The sequence below is a fragment of the Diabrotica virgifera genome, chromosome 9, assembly GCF_917563875.1.
Source record: "Diabrotica virgifera virgifera chromosome 9, PGI_DIABVI_V3a".
Lineage (NCBI taxonomy): Eukaryota > Metazoa > Arthropoda > Insecta > Coleoptera > Chrysomelidae > Diabrotica > Diabrotica virgifera.
In genome coordinates this window covers 55,691,227-55,708,824 of record NC_065451.1, presented here as the reverse complement: position 1 = coordinate 55,708,824, position 17,598 = coordinate 55,691,227, and the positions used below count along the sequence as shown (strand labels likewise).

The 17,598-nt window shown below is 35.7% G+C and overlaps 1 protein-coding gene across 1 annotated transcript; it reads left to right on the top strand.

Annotated features, from left to right (window-relative positions):
- The first annotated feature begins 5,850 nt into the window (after window positions 1-5,850).
- On the top strand, window positions 5,851-7,113 carry LOC126890954 (uncharacterized). The gene has a single exon (XM_050660128.1). It carries the CDS (start codon window positions 5,851-5,853, stop codon window positions 7,111-7,113), a length of 1,263 nt encoding a protein of 420 aa, XP_050516085.1.
- The last annotated feature ends 10,485 nt before the right edge of the window (window positions 7,114-17,598 follow it).

The window sequence follows — 17,598 nt, the reverse complement described above, 5'->3', positions numbered from 1 at the left end:
GTCCATACCGAGCCATTTCACATACATCTTATTGCCTTTTCGTCTAAGTACTTTTTCAACCAAGTAAATGTCAGGGTTTAATGTTTTCTGTAATTCTTCTTCGTAAAACCCCCCGCTAATCGGTATACCGTGCATGTCTTCAAGCAAATACGTTATAGGATTTGTTATCTTAACTTTTACAATTTTAAATAATTCCGTCGTCCAATTGGGCGTGTAGGCCTTTTCAAATAAATGTTTTGTCTTTGAGACACGTACAATGTCACCAATTTTATATTTTCTTGGACCAGCAATTTTTAAATGACTATAACTCTTGTTTAAAATAGCTTTTTCGTTGGATTTGTTGACCTGAGATGGTGTGTATCCCGTTTTACTGCGCCTTGTATTGTTGTATTCCTCGGTAATTACAGGTAGAGCTTCTAACCATTTGTATGATCCATGTAAACTGAAATACTTGTACAACTTTGCTTTTAACGTTCTAATGACTCTTTCACAAATGGCGGCTTTTTTAATCGTGTAGGTGCTGTAATGATTAATTTCGTGTTTTTTCATTAAATTTTGAAATTTTCTGTTATAAAATTCTGTTCCCTGATCGGATTGGAGGTTCTTCGGAAGTCGTCGAGTATGGGCGAGAATATCCGAAAATGCTTGAGTAATTTCCTCGCCAGTCTTGGTCTTTAGAGGGCGTGTCCACACATATTTTGAAAAACAATCAATTACGACTAGTATTAGTTTAAAATTTTTATTTTGGTGTGCGTAAGGACGCATTTCGGCCAAATCCATTTGCCACAAGTCATCGATTCCTTTGATTATTGTTCGTCGACGAGGATAGATTTTTCGTGCTGGTTTATGCAATTCGTTCACCACCTGTTCCTTTTCTGTAGACATTTTCTTATTAACGACCAGCATCTACATCTACAACATGTGTGCGCAATAGATCAATATTACGTACTATATCCTGTAATGTTTGCTCCACTTGTTTTAACCTCTGTTCCATCTTCATATCGTGCATCGTATGGTTTGCAAGTGTTTCTGCAGCTTCTTTTATGCTTTTATCCGCATCCTTTTTTAGTGTATTCACATCATCTTTGATTATTTTTTTCAATTTTTGCTCGAGAAGTGGAACTGTGGTTTTATGAAGCTCTTCTCTTACTTGATTTAGTTCGATCGCTAAATGTGGAACTGTGGTTTTATGAATTTCTTTTTGTACTTCGTTTAGTCCGACGGCTAAATCCTGTATATCATTAGTTTTTTGTTGCAACAACTTATTTATATTGTTCTCCGTATCCTTTTTTAGTGTATTCATAGCATCTGCGATTATTTTTTGTAGCTTTTGCTCGAGCAGTGGAACTTCTTTTCTTACTTCGTTTAGTCCGATTGTTAAATCTTTTATATTAATGGATTTTTGATCTAATATCGCATCATGGGCTTTAATTATTGGAAAGTATACGCTACGCATCTCATTTATTAGATTATCAACGTATTTTTTCGTTGCAGCATCACTATATTCTGATGGGTCCTTAACATTACAAATTTTCACATTTTCGGCATTAATGTTTCCGGCAGGAGTATGTGGAAATGTAACTCGTACTGCCTTTTGGGTGATACTGTTACGAGAGTGATGACCGAATTTGTCGACACTCATAATGGAAATGATGCCATCATTCTCAGTTACTCTATTATATTGGCTTCTTTTAGTTCATTGATGATAGCCACGATTTCGTTGTCGTGAGATGTGTTGCCGGCGTCTTTCGAAGCCACCAAGAGTTTAAGACGATCAACTAACTCATTGACGTCATCCCAATAAATATACTCTAAGGGTGCAGCGTTGTATGTTAAACGAGAGTCATCCAACCCCGTTCCTTTGACCGTAGATGAAGATGCTGACCGAGCTGTTTTCGTTCTGTGGTCGAGTTCTTTTTGTGAACGAGTTGCATGCTTTTTCATTGTTGCATCAGATGGTTTGAATAGAGGTTTAATAATAGAATGATATTTTTCTCCGCTGGAACCTTTAAGGCGTCCTAAGGTATCCAGATGAATCTCTGTGTTAATCAGCAGTGTTTTATACTTTTGTAAATCCTCATCATTATACTGTTCTGGGTTTGGGTTGGCATAAAATAAAAGGTGATATAGGCCTGGCGTACCACTTAACCTACGTTCTTCAAAATCCCGTTCTCGAATTATTACTATGTCTCCATTGTCTTTGTCAAAGTTTATTCGACGTTTTCCCAATATCCAGCCACTAATACTATCGTAAAATGGACCATAGTTTTTATCGATTTTATCGTCTTTTATCAAATATTCTTTTATGTACTTGTGACTTATTGGAGGATAGTGGTCGATATATTCGTCTGTGGCGTCCATCGGAATCTCGTTAGAACCGGAGATTGGCTCTTGAATGTTTTCATCAGATGCCTCGGGTGCATCAAGAAATACATCCTCATCCTCCTCCTTTTTCACCTCTTCTTTTTTAACATGTCCAAACTTGTTAGTGATAGTATGATGTAACGTTTTTGATGATTGAGCAATATCCTTGAGAGGCTTCGAGATTGGTTTAAAAAGTTTATTTAGTGACTCATCTTGCTCTGTTCTACCTAACTTCAATGCCAAATATTTTTTGCGAATTGATCTAGCCAATTCGGTAACTTTCTTCTTGCGAAGGGCAATGGCGACCGTATCATCTGGCATTTTGCTGGCGACTAAACAAACACCTTACAATTTTATATATTTATCAAATCCTTTGCGATATCGTCCATTGTTGAGAGCAAAATCTTTCATAATTACCACAGTACCATACCTATCTCTCCAACATTCTGAACACATTTTTTTAAATTCATCAAATGACATGTCTGGCGATACGTGTTCATCAAATATATGTTTCAAATTTATCTCGTCTTGCTTGAACAGCACAATCATGTTACAATTGTCTCTTATTAGCTGCTTAGGTATTTTTGAATATGTTTGACATAAGTAAGCCGCATCGATATCTTTATGTCTGCACATGGAATAATACTCACGAATCTTGTGTTGGCCATCACATGCGACATCGTCAAATAAAAACACAGAGTTTGGTTGAGCTTTGTTGGGATCAATAATTTCTTCATTGTCTTTAAATGGAAAATACCCTACACCTTTGACTTGCGCTAATGCATCTCGCAATAGTTGGTATTTCGGTTGAAAGAGGGATTTTGAATAAACATAGACATTTTTAAACTTGACGCCATTTGGACTAAATAAAAGTGATAGCATAGCGTTAGTTTTTCCACATCCACTTGGACCACAAATAATTGCTCTGAATGAGTTTGGTAATAATTTTCCATGTTTACTGTTGGTTGCTTTCTGTACAATATCTAGATTATCAATTGGTAACGTCTGCTCTTGTTGAATGACTCTCATCGTGTGTTAAACATAGTAAAAATATGAACAATATATTACCAATGTCACCAAATGCATGACCATCAGTCCAATGTTGGTGTTCAAAGGGGAAGGTCTTTTGAACTCTCTAATTAATAAACTTCCAGTTGAGCTTCATATTCCTGGTTATCAGTATTGTGGACCTGGAACAAAACTAAAAAAACGTCTTGCACGCGGAGATCCAGGAATTAATCCTTTAGACGCAGCTTGTAAACAACACGATATCGCTTATTCGCATCATACATCTCTCGAAGAACGTCACAAGGCCGATAAAGAATTGGAAGATAGGGCTTGGGAGCGATTCAAGTCTAAGGACGCTAGCTTTGGCGAAAAAAGTGCTGCTTTACTTGTAACCGGCGGAATGAAAACGAAAAGAAAGTTGGGAATGGGATGCCCTCGCCGACGTGGAAGAAAGGGACGTTATTCTTTCAATCGGGATGTGGTACCTAAAATTGCAAAGTCCATGAAGAGAGGAGCATCGTTAAGAGATACTGCTTTGACAGCTGTACGAATAGCAAAATCGGTAATTAAAAAACTTGGTGGACGAAAAACAGTTGATCTTCCACGAGTGTTGCCACTAAAATCTGGAGGTTTCCTACCCCTCATACCCCTATTTGCAGGTCTTTCTGCATTGGGGGCTTTAGCCGGTGGTGCAGCAGGGGTGGCGAAGACTGTGGTTGACGCAAAGAATGCCCAAAAGAAATTGGAAGAGGATATGCGTCATAATAAGGCGATGGAACACATCGGCTCAGGTCTGTACTTGCGTAAGAAACCAAGAGGCGGATTCGGTTTGTATCTGAAAAAAAACTTCCAATAAAGCTACCCAATCGTCCGCTGTACGACTTAGAGATTGCGCATTACGCGAAAACACTTAAAATCCCACATTTTCGAGGTGTTTTCATGAATGACACTCTGCCTAGACACGGTCCTCGAAAACGTGAATGCGCAATAGTTAATCTAGATGCATCATCACACAGCGGAACACATTGGGTAGCATATAGAAAGATAAACAACGACGTAGAGTATTTCGATTCATTTGGTAATTTGAAGCCGACCAAAGAACTTGTTAAATATCTAGGTACACATACAAAAATTTTCTATAATAACCATCAGTATCAAACCTACAATCAAATCATTTGTGGACATTTATGCCTAAAGTTTTTATATAATGGAGCATATTAAAGGCATGGAACTGCTTCTGGACCATATGTTTCACAAAAAACGTTTTGAAGGATTCAGTGAAGAAGAACTAAAATTAATACCGCTAGATTATATTATACGAACTGTAGAACCTATAGAATTGTTATATATATGGCATAAATTGCCTGGGGAATATCGACAAGAATTTAACCTGCAGATACTACTTCCCTGCTTCGTGCATTACAACAGACCTGATTGGAGGACTCATTGTGATGGCCCACCCGGTTCTCAAGCATCTTGTCATTTATGTAAACTTGCTTTAGAACAAATAAAAAAAATGTGAATAAATTTGTTTTTTACTGTATATAAACCTATTAATCTATTGACCTGAATCAGTCATCATGTCGCAGTTGTTGAGAGTAAACAGCACGAATAACATATTCTCGTTTCAACCTCCCACACCGATCGTATTAGATCCGAAAAAAGATTACGAAATAGCTCTTCGATTTTTCCATTCTTACAACAGTATACCAAACATCGAAAATTGCAAGTTTTATTACTACGATGTCAATAACCGAGTGCAACATTTTGATTTCCCCGATGGATGTTATGAAATTATCGATATTGAGGAATACATACAAAAGAAATTGGGGGCTGCCAATACATCTAAACCTGACATGATATTTAGTCTAAAACCTAACCACAATACGTTGCAGTGCGAAATCTTCAGTCAATTTAAAATTTCATTTCAACCAAATGACAGTCTTGGTACAATATTAGGGTTTTCTCCCGTAATACTAAATCCTAGACAGACACATTCTTCAGATCTACCTGTTAGGATTATTAAAGTATCTAGCATACGCTTTGAATGCAACATTAGTACCGGAGCCTTTGACGGTAACAGACCTGCTCACACGCTCTACGAATTTGTCATACAATCAAATCCGGGGTACGCAATTGACGAAACCCCTCACAATTTGTTGTATTTACCTGTTGTGCCACAGCGTGAAATTACCAATATCACTGTGTTGGCTGTCGATCAAGAAGGACGACCTGTGAACTTTAGAGGAGAAGAGAGCACATTGGTGCTGGAACTTAGATCAAAAAGCAGATGGGATTAGTAATAGAACAATCTACCCAGAGAACGCCATTAGTTGTGCAACCATCTCAGCAGCAATATCTTAAACAATCTACCTACAGAACACCATTAGTTGTGCAACCATCTAAGCAGCAACATCTTACGTCCGCAAACAAATTGTTTTTACAAACGTTGGGTTTTAAACTGAAAAAATGACTACAATGTATGGAAAGAGAGCGCGTTCAAACAACATCACAATGCCTCCAATATTTGATATTTATCGTAAGCCAATATTTGATGAATCGATTCGAAAGGCTGAATACCGAACTTATGCACCATTCATCAAATCATTCAACTGCAATGATATTGTCGAATTTAGCATTAATCAAGTTGACTCGTTTTTTGCAATGAGCGAAACCTTGTTATGCATTAAAGGATCACTCGAAATAACTGGAAATGGTGGCGTCAAACTAGCAAATAATGTGGGTGCCTTCCTTTTCGATTCGTGTACGTACAGCGAAAGCGCAAGGGAGATGGAAACAGTGCGGGATCCTGGCATCATAAGTGCTGTACGTGCCATGACATGTTATACGCAAGACGATTCTAATTATATGGTTATGGCTGGATGGAATTACCCTAAGGATCCAATTCTAAACGCTGCAGATCATTCATTCAGCATACAGATGCCTCTTAAGCATGTTTTCAACATTTTTAATGATTATCCATTGATTACGTGTGGTCGTCAAACAATAAGACTAGTTCGAGCTCGAAATGATAACGATTGCATAGTTATTACAGAAAAACAAAACGCTGACAAAACTACAACTGTTACAACCGCTAAGATTAACATTACCAATATTGAGCTTAGAGTGAAGCACATATTCCCCAATGATGATATTAAATTGGAACTCATGAAATCTATTCAACAAGATCAACCTATAGTTATTCCGTTTAGAAAGTGGGAATTACATGAATTACCTGCTATTACGAGAGGTGCCAGACGTGAAGTTTGGGCTGTTAAAACTAGCACATCAGTTGAAAGACCTCGTTATGTCATTGTTTTCTTTCAAACCAACAAACGCGACAAGATTACAGCTGATCCTACTTTATTTGACAATGTCAACATCCAAAGTATTAGATTATCGTTAAATGGAGAATACTGGCCAAACGAGAGAATGCAATTGGATTTTAGCAAAACCGATTACAATGAAGCCTATTTTAACTATACCGAATTTTATCCTAGCTACATACATTCCCAACAAAAACGACCTCTACTCGATTTCTCAGCTTTTAAGAATCGTGCATTGTTCGTTATCGATTGTTCGAAACAAGAAGAAAGCATGAAAGCATCCACCGTTGACGTAAAACTCGATATTGAAGCGAATAACGGTTTTCCCGACAATACCAAGGCCTATTGTATTATTATTCACGACTGTGTAATGGAGTACTTCCCTCTCACCGAAATTGTAAAAAGTCTAAATTAGATGCATGAGGTGTCAGTAGTACACGAGCAATCATCATGAGAATAGCATTCGTAGATATTCAGGGATTCGTTGTGGATGGGTGGTTTGTTCCTAAAGAACTTTCCATTGAAATAGGTTATAAACGAAGTCATTACATCTTTTTGCCTCCGAAACCATTCAATGCGCTAAGTAATGTGGATAAGAAGACCGCATCATACGTGGAGAAGAATCTGCTAGGCATCCGGTACTCTGATGGAGAAGTTGAACTATCTGAAATAAATAAGATACTGCAAACCGAGTTGTTATATACAGCTGACTGTATCTACGTTCGAGGGAAACAAAAAGCAGAATATTTGGATAAGAAACGCCACGTTTTTAGAATTTTTCCTCATATTATTGATGTTTGCAAGTTCGATGGTACGCCTCGTGCTGCTGGAAATCTTGGTTTTACTGCAAACCCTCCATGTCATGCCGCTGGATTATTTTCATGTGCAGAAACAAATGTGAATCGCCTGCGTGACTGGTTTGTCAATAAAATAATGCCAATGTAATTTTTCTGTGTACAAAATAAATATTTTTTAAAGTTATGGGTTTTTTATTTAAACGCCTTATTTATTGATCAAGTCTTATATTACATGATGATTCAACCATGACAATAAGGCCTACGTGACGTTTTGACGTGACGTTTTTACGTGCTTTGACGTGACGTTTTACGTGACGTGCTTTGACGTGACGTTTTACGTGACGTGCTTTGACGTGACGTTTTCACGTGCTTTGACGTGACGTTTTACGTGACGTGCTTTGACGTGACGTTTTCACGTGACATTTCACAAGCCTACGTGACGTTTTGATGTGACGTTTTTACGTGACGCGTTGACGTGCTGTGTTCCTTTTAAGTTCTTTTAATAAAAAATTGCATTATGTTTTTTTATTTTATTTAAATTCCAAAATTACCAGCCGCGCGCTTCTACGAGATCCGCGAAAACCTCAAGGTACCGACCGCGCATCTGCTTCGCGTTCCGCGAAAAATTAAGGTACCGATCGCACATCTGGTATCGCGCACCGATCGATCAGCGCTAGGACGCCGTCACATCGGAACGCGCCCCATCGGACGTCGTCACATCGGAAAGCGCCCTTTTGGCACTACGCCGCCATGTTTTTTTGTATTCGTTATCTCCCGCCCATTCCAACGAGCCGTCGTACGTTTAAATCGGACCACTAGCAGCACAGATACCATGTTTCTCTCTCTAACACACATACTTTCCTATATCAGCTGTGACATCACATACCTCTCTCTCTAACACATTGTTTTCCCTATACCTATAGTGATGGCCGTGTTGTTCATCTACTGAAGAAGAAGATGTTTATATTACTGAATAGATAATTGAATAACCTTTCAAGTAAGCTATTGTTTATTTTTTAAGCAAGAGGAGTGATTCAAATTTACCCCGTAATGCTTGTTTCTAATTGGTCCAACCGCAGGCCAGTTTACTCCACTGTTATTAAATTTTCACACTTACGACATTTATGAAATTTTGGCACTTCTGTCATTTTATAGGTTAATTAAGTATATCGACGATTTTTTATGTTTTCTGCATTATTCCTTTAATTTTTAGATTTTTAGTTTACTTTTATATAAAAACAGTTGTTTTAGAACTCTTCAGCGATGTGTTGAAAAATAAAATAAAAAAATAAATCATATTAAGACCATAGTAAATTTTATTTCTAAAAATCTTCTTTCTATACTTTCCAGTTTGTAAAATTTTGTAAAATATATTTTTATTATTTTGATTTTTAATTTTAATCAACCTATACTAGGTACACCACTGGCAACGCCACTTTGACGCAAAAGGTGCATTTTAAACGAGGTAAAAATTTAAAAAATCGGCCAGCCTGTAAACTATTCACTGACCCTAACTGTACCTTTATTCATCAGATACTCATAAATCTTATCCAAGGCGTCACAATACCCGATAGTTTGGTTGTATCAGTGGAAACACATGGCACATATGTCTATTGAAAACAAAGCAATTATCTCTCAACCCAAGAGTCCCTATGTTTTCTTTGTAGCCACTTGACATCCTTATTAAGTACCATGAAAATTCTAAACATCCCATAATAGCACGGGCGTAGCTAGCCCCACAGGGGCCCCCTATCAAAAGCAGCAAAAACGCGTGTATAGCATAGAATAGACATATACTTTATTGTTACTGAAAATTTTACAATTTTATGGACAAAGCCTAGGTACAAAGAGTAGGAAAAAAAACAACAACAAATACAGTTTACTGAAATTACACAAATCGTCAATATTACTACAAAATAAAAGATAATGATATAAAACAAAACAATACAGGGTGTTTTAATAATTGGAAATATTTTAACTGTAGATTGCTGGACTCAAAATATTACGGTTTAACCCAAATCACCTACTCCAAAAAGGCTTCCTAAGGGATCTGGAACTCTTTGAAGATGGTGCCTTTTAATTAGTTTTTTTTTGAAATACCTTTAGAACCCATCTATTTAGAAAGACTAAAACTGGTACGGCTATTTATCTACCAGAGATAAATCTATTTTATAAATTGCGAATTTCTAGTACCGTTCATAATGCGTCCTCTTTGGGTATGGCAAGGGCTATTTTATCGCATAACTTTTTTGTCTTTAACTTTTAAGCAATTTTGACACTGGATTATTAAATTGTGTGGTATTCTAGTACTAAAAGTTACTCTTACTTTAAGTCGGTAGGAAACACCGTTTTCCAGAAAAATCGATTTGAAATTTTTTCGTTTTTTAAACTTGATCAAAATGTAACAAAATTTTCAAAACATAGTGTATTTTACCGACCTAAAGCAAGAGTAACTTTTAGTACTAGAATACATCATAATTTAATAATCTAATGTCAAAAATGTTTCAAAATTAAAGACATAAAAAATAATGCGATAAAATAACCGTTGACCTACTCAAAACGGACGCATATGACCGGTACTAGAAAGTCGCAATAATTGATGAAATCGATTCATCTCTGAAATAAACGTACCAGTTTTCGTTTTTTGTTGTCATAGTTTTTTTTTTGAAAATCTTTCTTACATTAAAAAAACACAAAATTTTCCAATCGACATTTCTATAAAACGGTGTATCCTACCGACTTAAAGTAAGAGTTCATTTTATTACTAAAATGCCTCACAATTTAATAATCCAGTGTCAAAACAGCTTAAAAGTTAAAGATAAAAAAGGAAGCTAAACAGACGTACCCGTTTTGGTTTCTCTAAATAGAAGCGTTCTGGAGGTATTTAAAAAAACTAATTACAAGACGCATTTTTCAAATAGCTCTAGTTTCTTTAAAAGAAGCATTTTCAGACTAGGTGATTTGGATTAAATCTTAATACAAATTTTGAGCCCAGGAATCTAGAGTTAAATTATTTCCAAATATTAATGAAACGCCCTGTATATTGCAAAATTTAAATAAATTGCAAATAGTATAATATGTACAATAGGGTGGGTCGAAAAAAATCGATATTTTTTTTTCGGATTGTAATACCGCGGAAAAGTTGCTAAATGGTATGACTAAATAGGGGAAAAAATATTAAAATTATCGGATGTTATCTTCCGTTCGCGCATGAGCTCTAAAGTTTGATTAAATTTTGAAAAAATTAAAGTTTTTTGGAAATTTTTAATAATTTTTTTTATTACGATATTTAATATGTAATAGGGAAAAATGTCATCTACGACACACTAATGAATTAATATAAAAATACTGGTAATGAGTTTTAACATCTTCCGTTCGCGCATGGGCTGTAAAAATAGCAAAAAGTGTTGAAAACCTCAAAAATGTGGACTTAGGAAAAATAAATATATACAAGCTTCAACATATTATTGATGTATTATCCAATAAATACAAAGTACATATTTCACTTACGAATAGATTACATGTCTGGTAGTTTGAACTGTCTTTTGTTATCAAAGGCTGGCATCGTGGACCTTGACTTAAGTGTCGTTCTTATGTACCCGTCTCGAGCTGCAGATCCGCAAACCTTAGCAGAAGCCTCGCTCACCAACTTGACGCTTCTCTCCACTGCTTGAGTATGGACTGGCATCTTCTGTGATAGGATTTCCCACTTCGGTACTTCTTCTGTTTTGATGTAGGTTTTCAGTTCATCATCAGTGACATCTTTCAATAGAGGCGGCGAAGAAAATTCACAGTTTGTCCAATAATTTAATTCCGTGTAGTCTGTTGCGGAAAAGTTTAGCTTAGGTGCCACGTACGTTCGAATTGTTTTCCTCTTTTGGTCTCTTTCTCTTGCCTTAATGATGCGGCGGAGGCCCAGTTCTCTTATATGTTTTCTGGGATCTTGAGTCATAGTAATCATAACATGTTCTGGATGCGAAAAGAACCCATTTCTCTCTATAACTGGGTCAATTACAGCTTTGAGTTCATCTTTAAGATATCTTGAGGTTTCAATACATTGGTGCACGAGCTTAGGGCCATCAGTAAAAAGTTTGGTCTTCTTAATACAAAACCACATCGGCATATATGACTTCAGAATGAATATTACTATTTCCTGGAACTCAGCAGTTGGATTTTCTTGACTAATGTAGAGTCTTAAAGCACGGTTCGCTGTTGTTAGCCACCTTGAGTGAGACAAAGGTCCTGGATCCCTGATTGATAAATCTTTTGGGCATTCACCTGATTTAATCGCTTCTGATATTTCCAGCAAATACTTCTGATCCTTACTAAGAGTTTTTTGTCTATCTCAGGGATTTGGCAATCAATACTTTCAAACTGCACTACTGGAAGTGTTTCACATTTGATCAATTTCCCACCAATCGGTCCTTTCAAAGAATTTGGCCCGGTCGACTTACCATCTAAATACTGAAATAAATGCCGGAAGGGTAGTTCATTAAAATGAAGAAGACAAACTGCCCATTGCAGAGGCTTACCTAAGTGTGTTTCAATACGGCGTATTATACCGTTTTTCAATCCGGTGTTAACATTGGTGCCATCACAGCCAATAACGACTAATTCGTCCAAAGAAATGTCATTGCTTGTCAAATAGGATATAATAGAGGTCGCAATATCCTCTGAACTTCCTGAATTCGGGGTCACGTGACCCAGAAATATATTACCAGGTTCTTGTATAAGCACGTAATGTTCCTCCTTTACCACTCTTTTAAATCGTTTTGAATGTGCCTCTTGTACCACAATAGTGTCGTCTTTACGGCCATCAAAATATAGCCCAATTAGCTTATTTTCTGTTATAGAACTGGACAAATCAGCCCTAACATTGTGTTTTTCTCTTCTTATTTTACACTTGTCAACTACTTGTGAATTGTCGCTATTAGTTACCACGCCAACGTCCTGCAAAACACTTGAGGCTATTGCTGCTGTAGCACGATCGGAAACACCGTAACGATCACTAGTTAATGCAGTAGATTTAAGGTTAATCCTCATTTGCCAACCGGATTTCTTTTTTGGAGATTCAGGTATGAATTCTTGGTCACTGTCACTGCAATCGTCACTGGAGGTCAAGGATTCATCACGTTGTTCAGTTTCGGAAACTTGGACATCTACTTTTGGTTTTGGACAGCTGGAACGAGATTTCCTCTGTAAAGATTTGGCACGTTTCTTTGTTTCATTTAAGTCCACACCTCCAATTTTGCCAATGCCGTGAGTGCGTAGTGAATAGATAAATTTCAGCTCAAGTAAAGGTATTTTTTTAAGCTTTTCACAAGTACAAGTTATTGAGCAGATACACTGGCATTGATCCGATGTTTTATGACAGGTACATTCAAGGGCAATGGGGCATTTGCATGCCGCAATGTCAAAAAGCAAACAGCATTTTTTCTTAAAATCATCAAGGTTTCTCTTAAAGACTTCCTTGTTTTTGTCTCGAGTATGAGATTTTCTTAAACTATAATACTTGTCATGCAGTGCAGTCAACAGTTGTACTACTCTCTTATCACTTACGGTGGGAATTGATGCTCTATTGTACAAACACACTATTTTGCCAGCTACTGTATTGGCTACTTGTCCAAAACTAACTCTTTTGTTGTTTACTTTAACTGCTAAATTATACCTCTCATTCGATATACATCGAAGAACGTCCTCTCCTATAGGGAGCTTGTTAGGCGGCAAGTCTCTTGGTGTACCGAAAAACGGACACTGGAATTCTTGTCTAGTGATCACTGTCTTTGATAATGCCATCATTCATTGCACAATTGTTCAAAAAACTACACCAAAATATGAAATTTGGAACACACACTACGCAACACATCCACCGCACTCAAGAGACAACAGCAGACTGGCACACAAAATTGCGCGGCGGACCAGTGTAATGGCTGCCTGCAGCGGAGAGGGGGTATCACGTGACGCGGCGTGGGTCGTTGACCCGCTAGTGGCGCTGACAGTAAGTTTTGTATCGCTGTGCGCGATCGAAAAACCAAGCCTAATTACGTCTGAATTTTTTTCTTTAACTATCAGAACATGTATAATCAGATATTAGGTATTACATTATTGATATCTGTAACTATACATGAAAAGAAAATAGGACAAAAATCCGATTTTCTTGTATTTTGGCTATATTTGGATGTCCATGCGCGAACGGAAGATGTTGAAGTGCAATACCGGTATTTTTATATTACTTTATTAGTGTGTCGTAGATGAAATTTTTCACTATTACATATTAAATATCGTAAAAAAAAATTATTACAAATTTTCAAAAAAAAATTATTTTTTTCAAAACTTTAGAGCTTATGCGCGAACGGAAGATAACATCCGATAATTTTAATATTTTTTCCCCTTTTTAGTCATACCATTTAGCAACTTTTCCGCGGTATTACGATCCGAAAAAAAAATATCGATTTTTTTCGACCCACCCTAATGTACAACCTTAGGAACTAATAAGTTCAGCGTATAACACTCAAATATAGATAATAATAATAAATCTAATAAACTCTAATAATCCAAGTCGAAAAACAGATTTGAATTGAGACTCATTGTTTTAAAACAGATTCAGTTTTTTCAAGCCAAGGGTTAATAGACATTGAAAAGGAGCATAAACAAAGAAGCTCTGTTCTTCAACGGCGAGCGACCGGCAAATAGATATACCTAAATAAAATTGATAGTAGATTACACGAAAATATTCGCAAACAATACACAGTGTTTCAATGTTTCAAATTATCAAAGGTAAAGCGATTACAAATATTACAATTTTGCATTATACATTATACAATGTATCAGACAACCAACGGTGAATAGACAATAAGAAGTAGCTTGAAAACAAAAAACCTCTGTTGTTATAGAACGGCGAGAGGCAGAAAATAGATGGTACCTGTACAGTACATAAATATAGTTTATAATAAAGAATAAAGAGTCCATGACACGAAAATGTCGATATCCCAACAAATATTATGTACACTGTTTCAAAGCGTTTTAATAGTGAAATAATTGCAGAATATTTTGTTCAATTTTTTGAATGGAATTTTGTTTTGACATGCCGCGTTGGGGCCCCTGAATGTCGGGGGCCCCGTATAATTGATACGGCTGATAAGGCGGTAGCTACGCCTCTGCATAATAGGTACCGACTATTTATAGAAATTTAGGTTAAAGTGAAACCAAAGAAGATTAACACGTTGTTGGACGTTGAATTTTGAATTTTTTTATATTTTTCAGTAGAAGTTTCAGTAGATCGGTAAATTGGAGTTCAAATCAGTAGGTTTTATACAGTTTTCAGTAGGTCAGTAGATTTCAAATCAGTGGGTCTACTGAAAAATCGGTAGACCTGGTAACCCTGCTGGCAGCTGTGTCAAGTTGCAATTTTGCAAGGTCATGTCGGCAATTGCATTGTCGAGATGGGTGGAACGGATTTGGTGAGTCGGATTTGAAAATTTATTTTATATAATATATATTATTATCATGAAAGTCAAATATTATTTTGAAAGTCAAATATTATTTGACTTTCAAAATATTGTTTGGAAGGGTTACTGATAATAATCTGATTGTGATTGTCGGGCTTTTCATTCACATCACAGTCATTTGTTTCGAGCTTTTGTCATGTGCATGTGTCACATAATATTAATATATCTACGTCATACGTCATACGTCTTTGGTTTGTATTTTTGTATTATTGTACATGATACTATAAATAACAAGATAATATATTGCACATCCGGAAGTCGTGACGTAACTGGAGACCGGCAAGTTCGTAATGGTTCGTAATCATTCGTAATGTCCGATTACTTTGAATTTTTCGCGGTTGTATTTTATATTTTATCTTTGACAGTTATTTTGACTGGAATCTCGACACTAAATTCTTTTCGAACACATTGAAATTTAATGTTATTTTGCTAATTGAATAATTTCATCACATAATGCATACAAATCCCATTTAACTTTAACAAGAATTCAAATTCAACGTCCGGTCTCCAGTTACGTAATTAATGCGCGAACTCGGACGTATTTGAGCTACGGGAAAAGCTACTATCTCCGTTATTGTATATACCTCTCTCCCATATCACTGGTATATACCAATAACGTATGTCGTGGATATATTAATATAGTATTTTTACTACAAAAACGTTATTACGTAGGTCAAAATTTTTGACGTAAGAGAACTGTCAAAACATTAGAATGTGACTTTTCTTATTGCTATGTTTATTATAAACACGGCAATAATGAAAAGTCACATTCTAATGTTTTGACAGTTCTGTTACGTCAAAAATTTTGACCTACGTAATAACGTTTTTGTAGTAAAAATACTATATTATTATGATTATGTGACACATGACAGAAGCTCGAAACATGGGGCCTGATTCTAATTCATTTCGACAGTCGCAATTTCATTTCGACACCGCGCGATTCTTGGGGATATTAACCTTATTATGTTGAGACTGCTCAGAATTTGGGTTGGCGCTTCGGTTTCTTGGATTTTGTTGATAGTCTGGGAAAATTATCGAAAAAATACCATTTTTGGGAAAAATTATTTACCAGCTATTTTATTGCTAAAATCGAATCTTAAGATTGCATATATTAGTAATATGGGGTATGACAAGTCCGCAGAAAGTGTGTTATTTTATTTATAAACAAATTAGCACTCCTAAATCTTCTTTTTTTTTCAATTAGTGGTCTGTAACTCCTATATTTTTTCCTTTGAGCCAAAAACACTCAAATAAAAATTCACCGTAATTTAGTTCTGCACAAAGTTATTTTTTTTCCGATTTCCTTCAACAAAAATTTTACTCAGAAAATCCGAGTTTTCCCAAAAAATCTGCCATTTTCAATTAAAATTTTAGGGAAGTACCTAATTATTTATCAATAATTAAATAATTGAAGACATGAAAGATTTATTATAGTAGATTATACAGAGGGGCTAAATTATGGAATAAATTCATTTCTTTAAAACGGACGATTTTGGAGCAAAATCCCGAAAGAGGTCGATTTTTATTTTTAAATTACAATTTTTTGGCATATATTTCATACTAGTGACGTCATCCATCTGAGCGTGATGACGTAATCGATAATTTTGTTAATGGGAATAGGGGTCGTGTGGTAGGTCATTTGAAAGGGCGTTTAATTCTCTATTCAGTAATATAAACATTAATATCATTAGGTATTTATACATGGTTGCCAAAAAAAAATTTTGAATTAAATTAATTGGCGCAAAAAGAAGAATGTATGTAATTTATTTAACTCAAAATACATTGTACTGCTGTCAGAAAATAGAAAAAAAGGTTTATTTCACAAATAAACATTTCTTTTCGCTTAAATTAAATCACAAACAGACTCCCTCCTACCTATTGGCAGTTTGAACTTTTAATTTAAGCTAAAAGCAATGTTTATTTGCAAAATAAACATTTTTTTCTATTTTCTGACAGCAATACAATGTATTTTGAGTTAAATAAATTACATGCATTCTTCTTCTTGCGTCAATTAATTTAATTCAAAATTTTTCTTGGCCTCCCTGTATAAATAATGAAACTTATGTTTATAATACTGAATAGAGAATTGAACGCCTTTGTAAATGAGCTACAACACGAACCCATATTCCTATTTAAAAAAATAATTACGTCATCACGCTCGGATGGATGACGTCACTAGTTTGAAATATATGCCAAGAAATTTAATTTAAAAATAAAAATCGACCTGTTTCGGGATTTTTCTCTAAAATCGTCCATTTTAGAGAAAATGAATTTATTCCATAATTTAGCCCCTCTCTGTATATCAGGAGACCGGCGACAATCTAACCAATAGTTTAGCAATAATTAAAATGTTAATTAAAAAATTTCGGTCGAAATAATAACCAGAAAGATTATGATACACCAGAATAACTATGATTTTCATATAAAAAAGCACTATACCTATTCAACGTACCTTACAGGATTGAAATTGGACCATTTGAGCGGTCTCGGGAATGTTATAAAGAAACAATTTTTTGGCTTATAAACAAATAGAACCCCTCAGAAAATATTAGATTAAATTAAATTAAGTTAACGCTGTTGAAAAGAGCACGGCTT

Coding starts and splice junctions, on each gene's coding strand:
- LOC126890954 (XM_050660128.1), top strand. CDS start 5,851: ATGTATGGAAAGAGAGCGCGTTCAAACAACATCACAATGCCTCCAATA.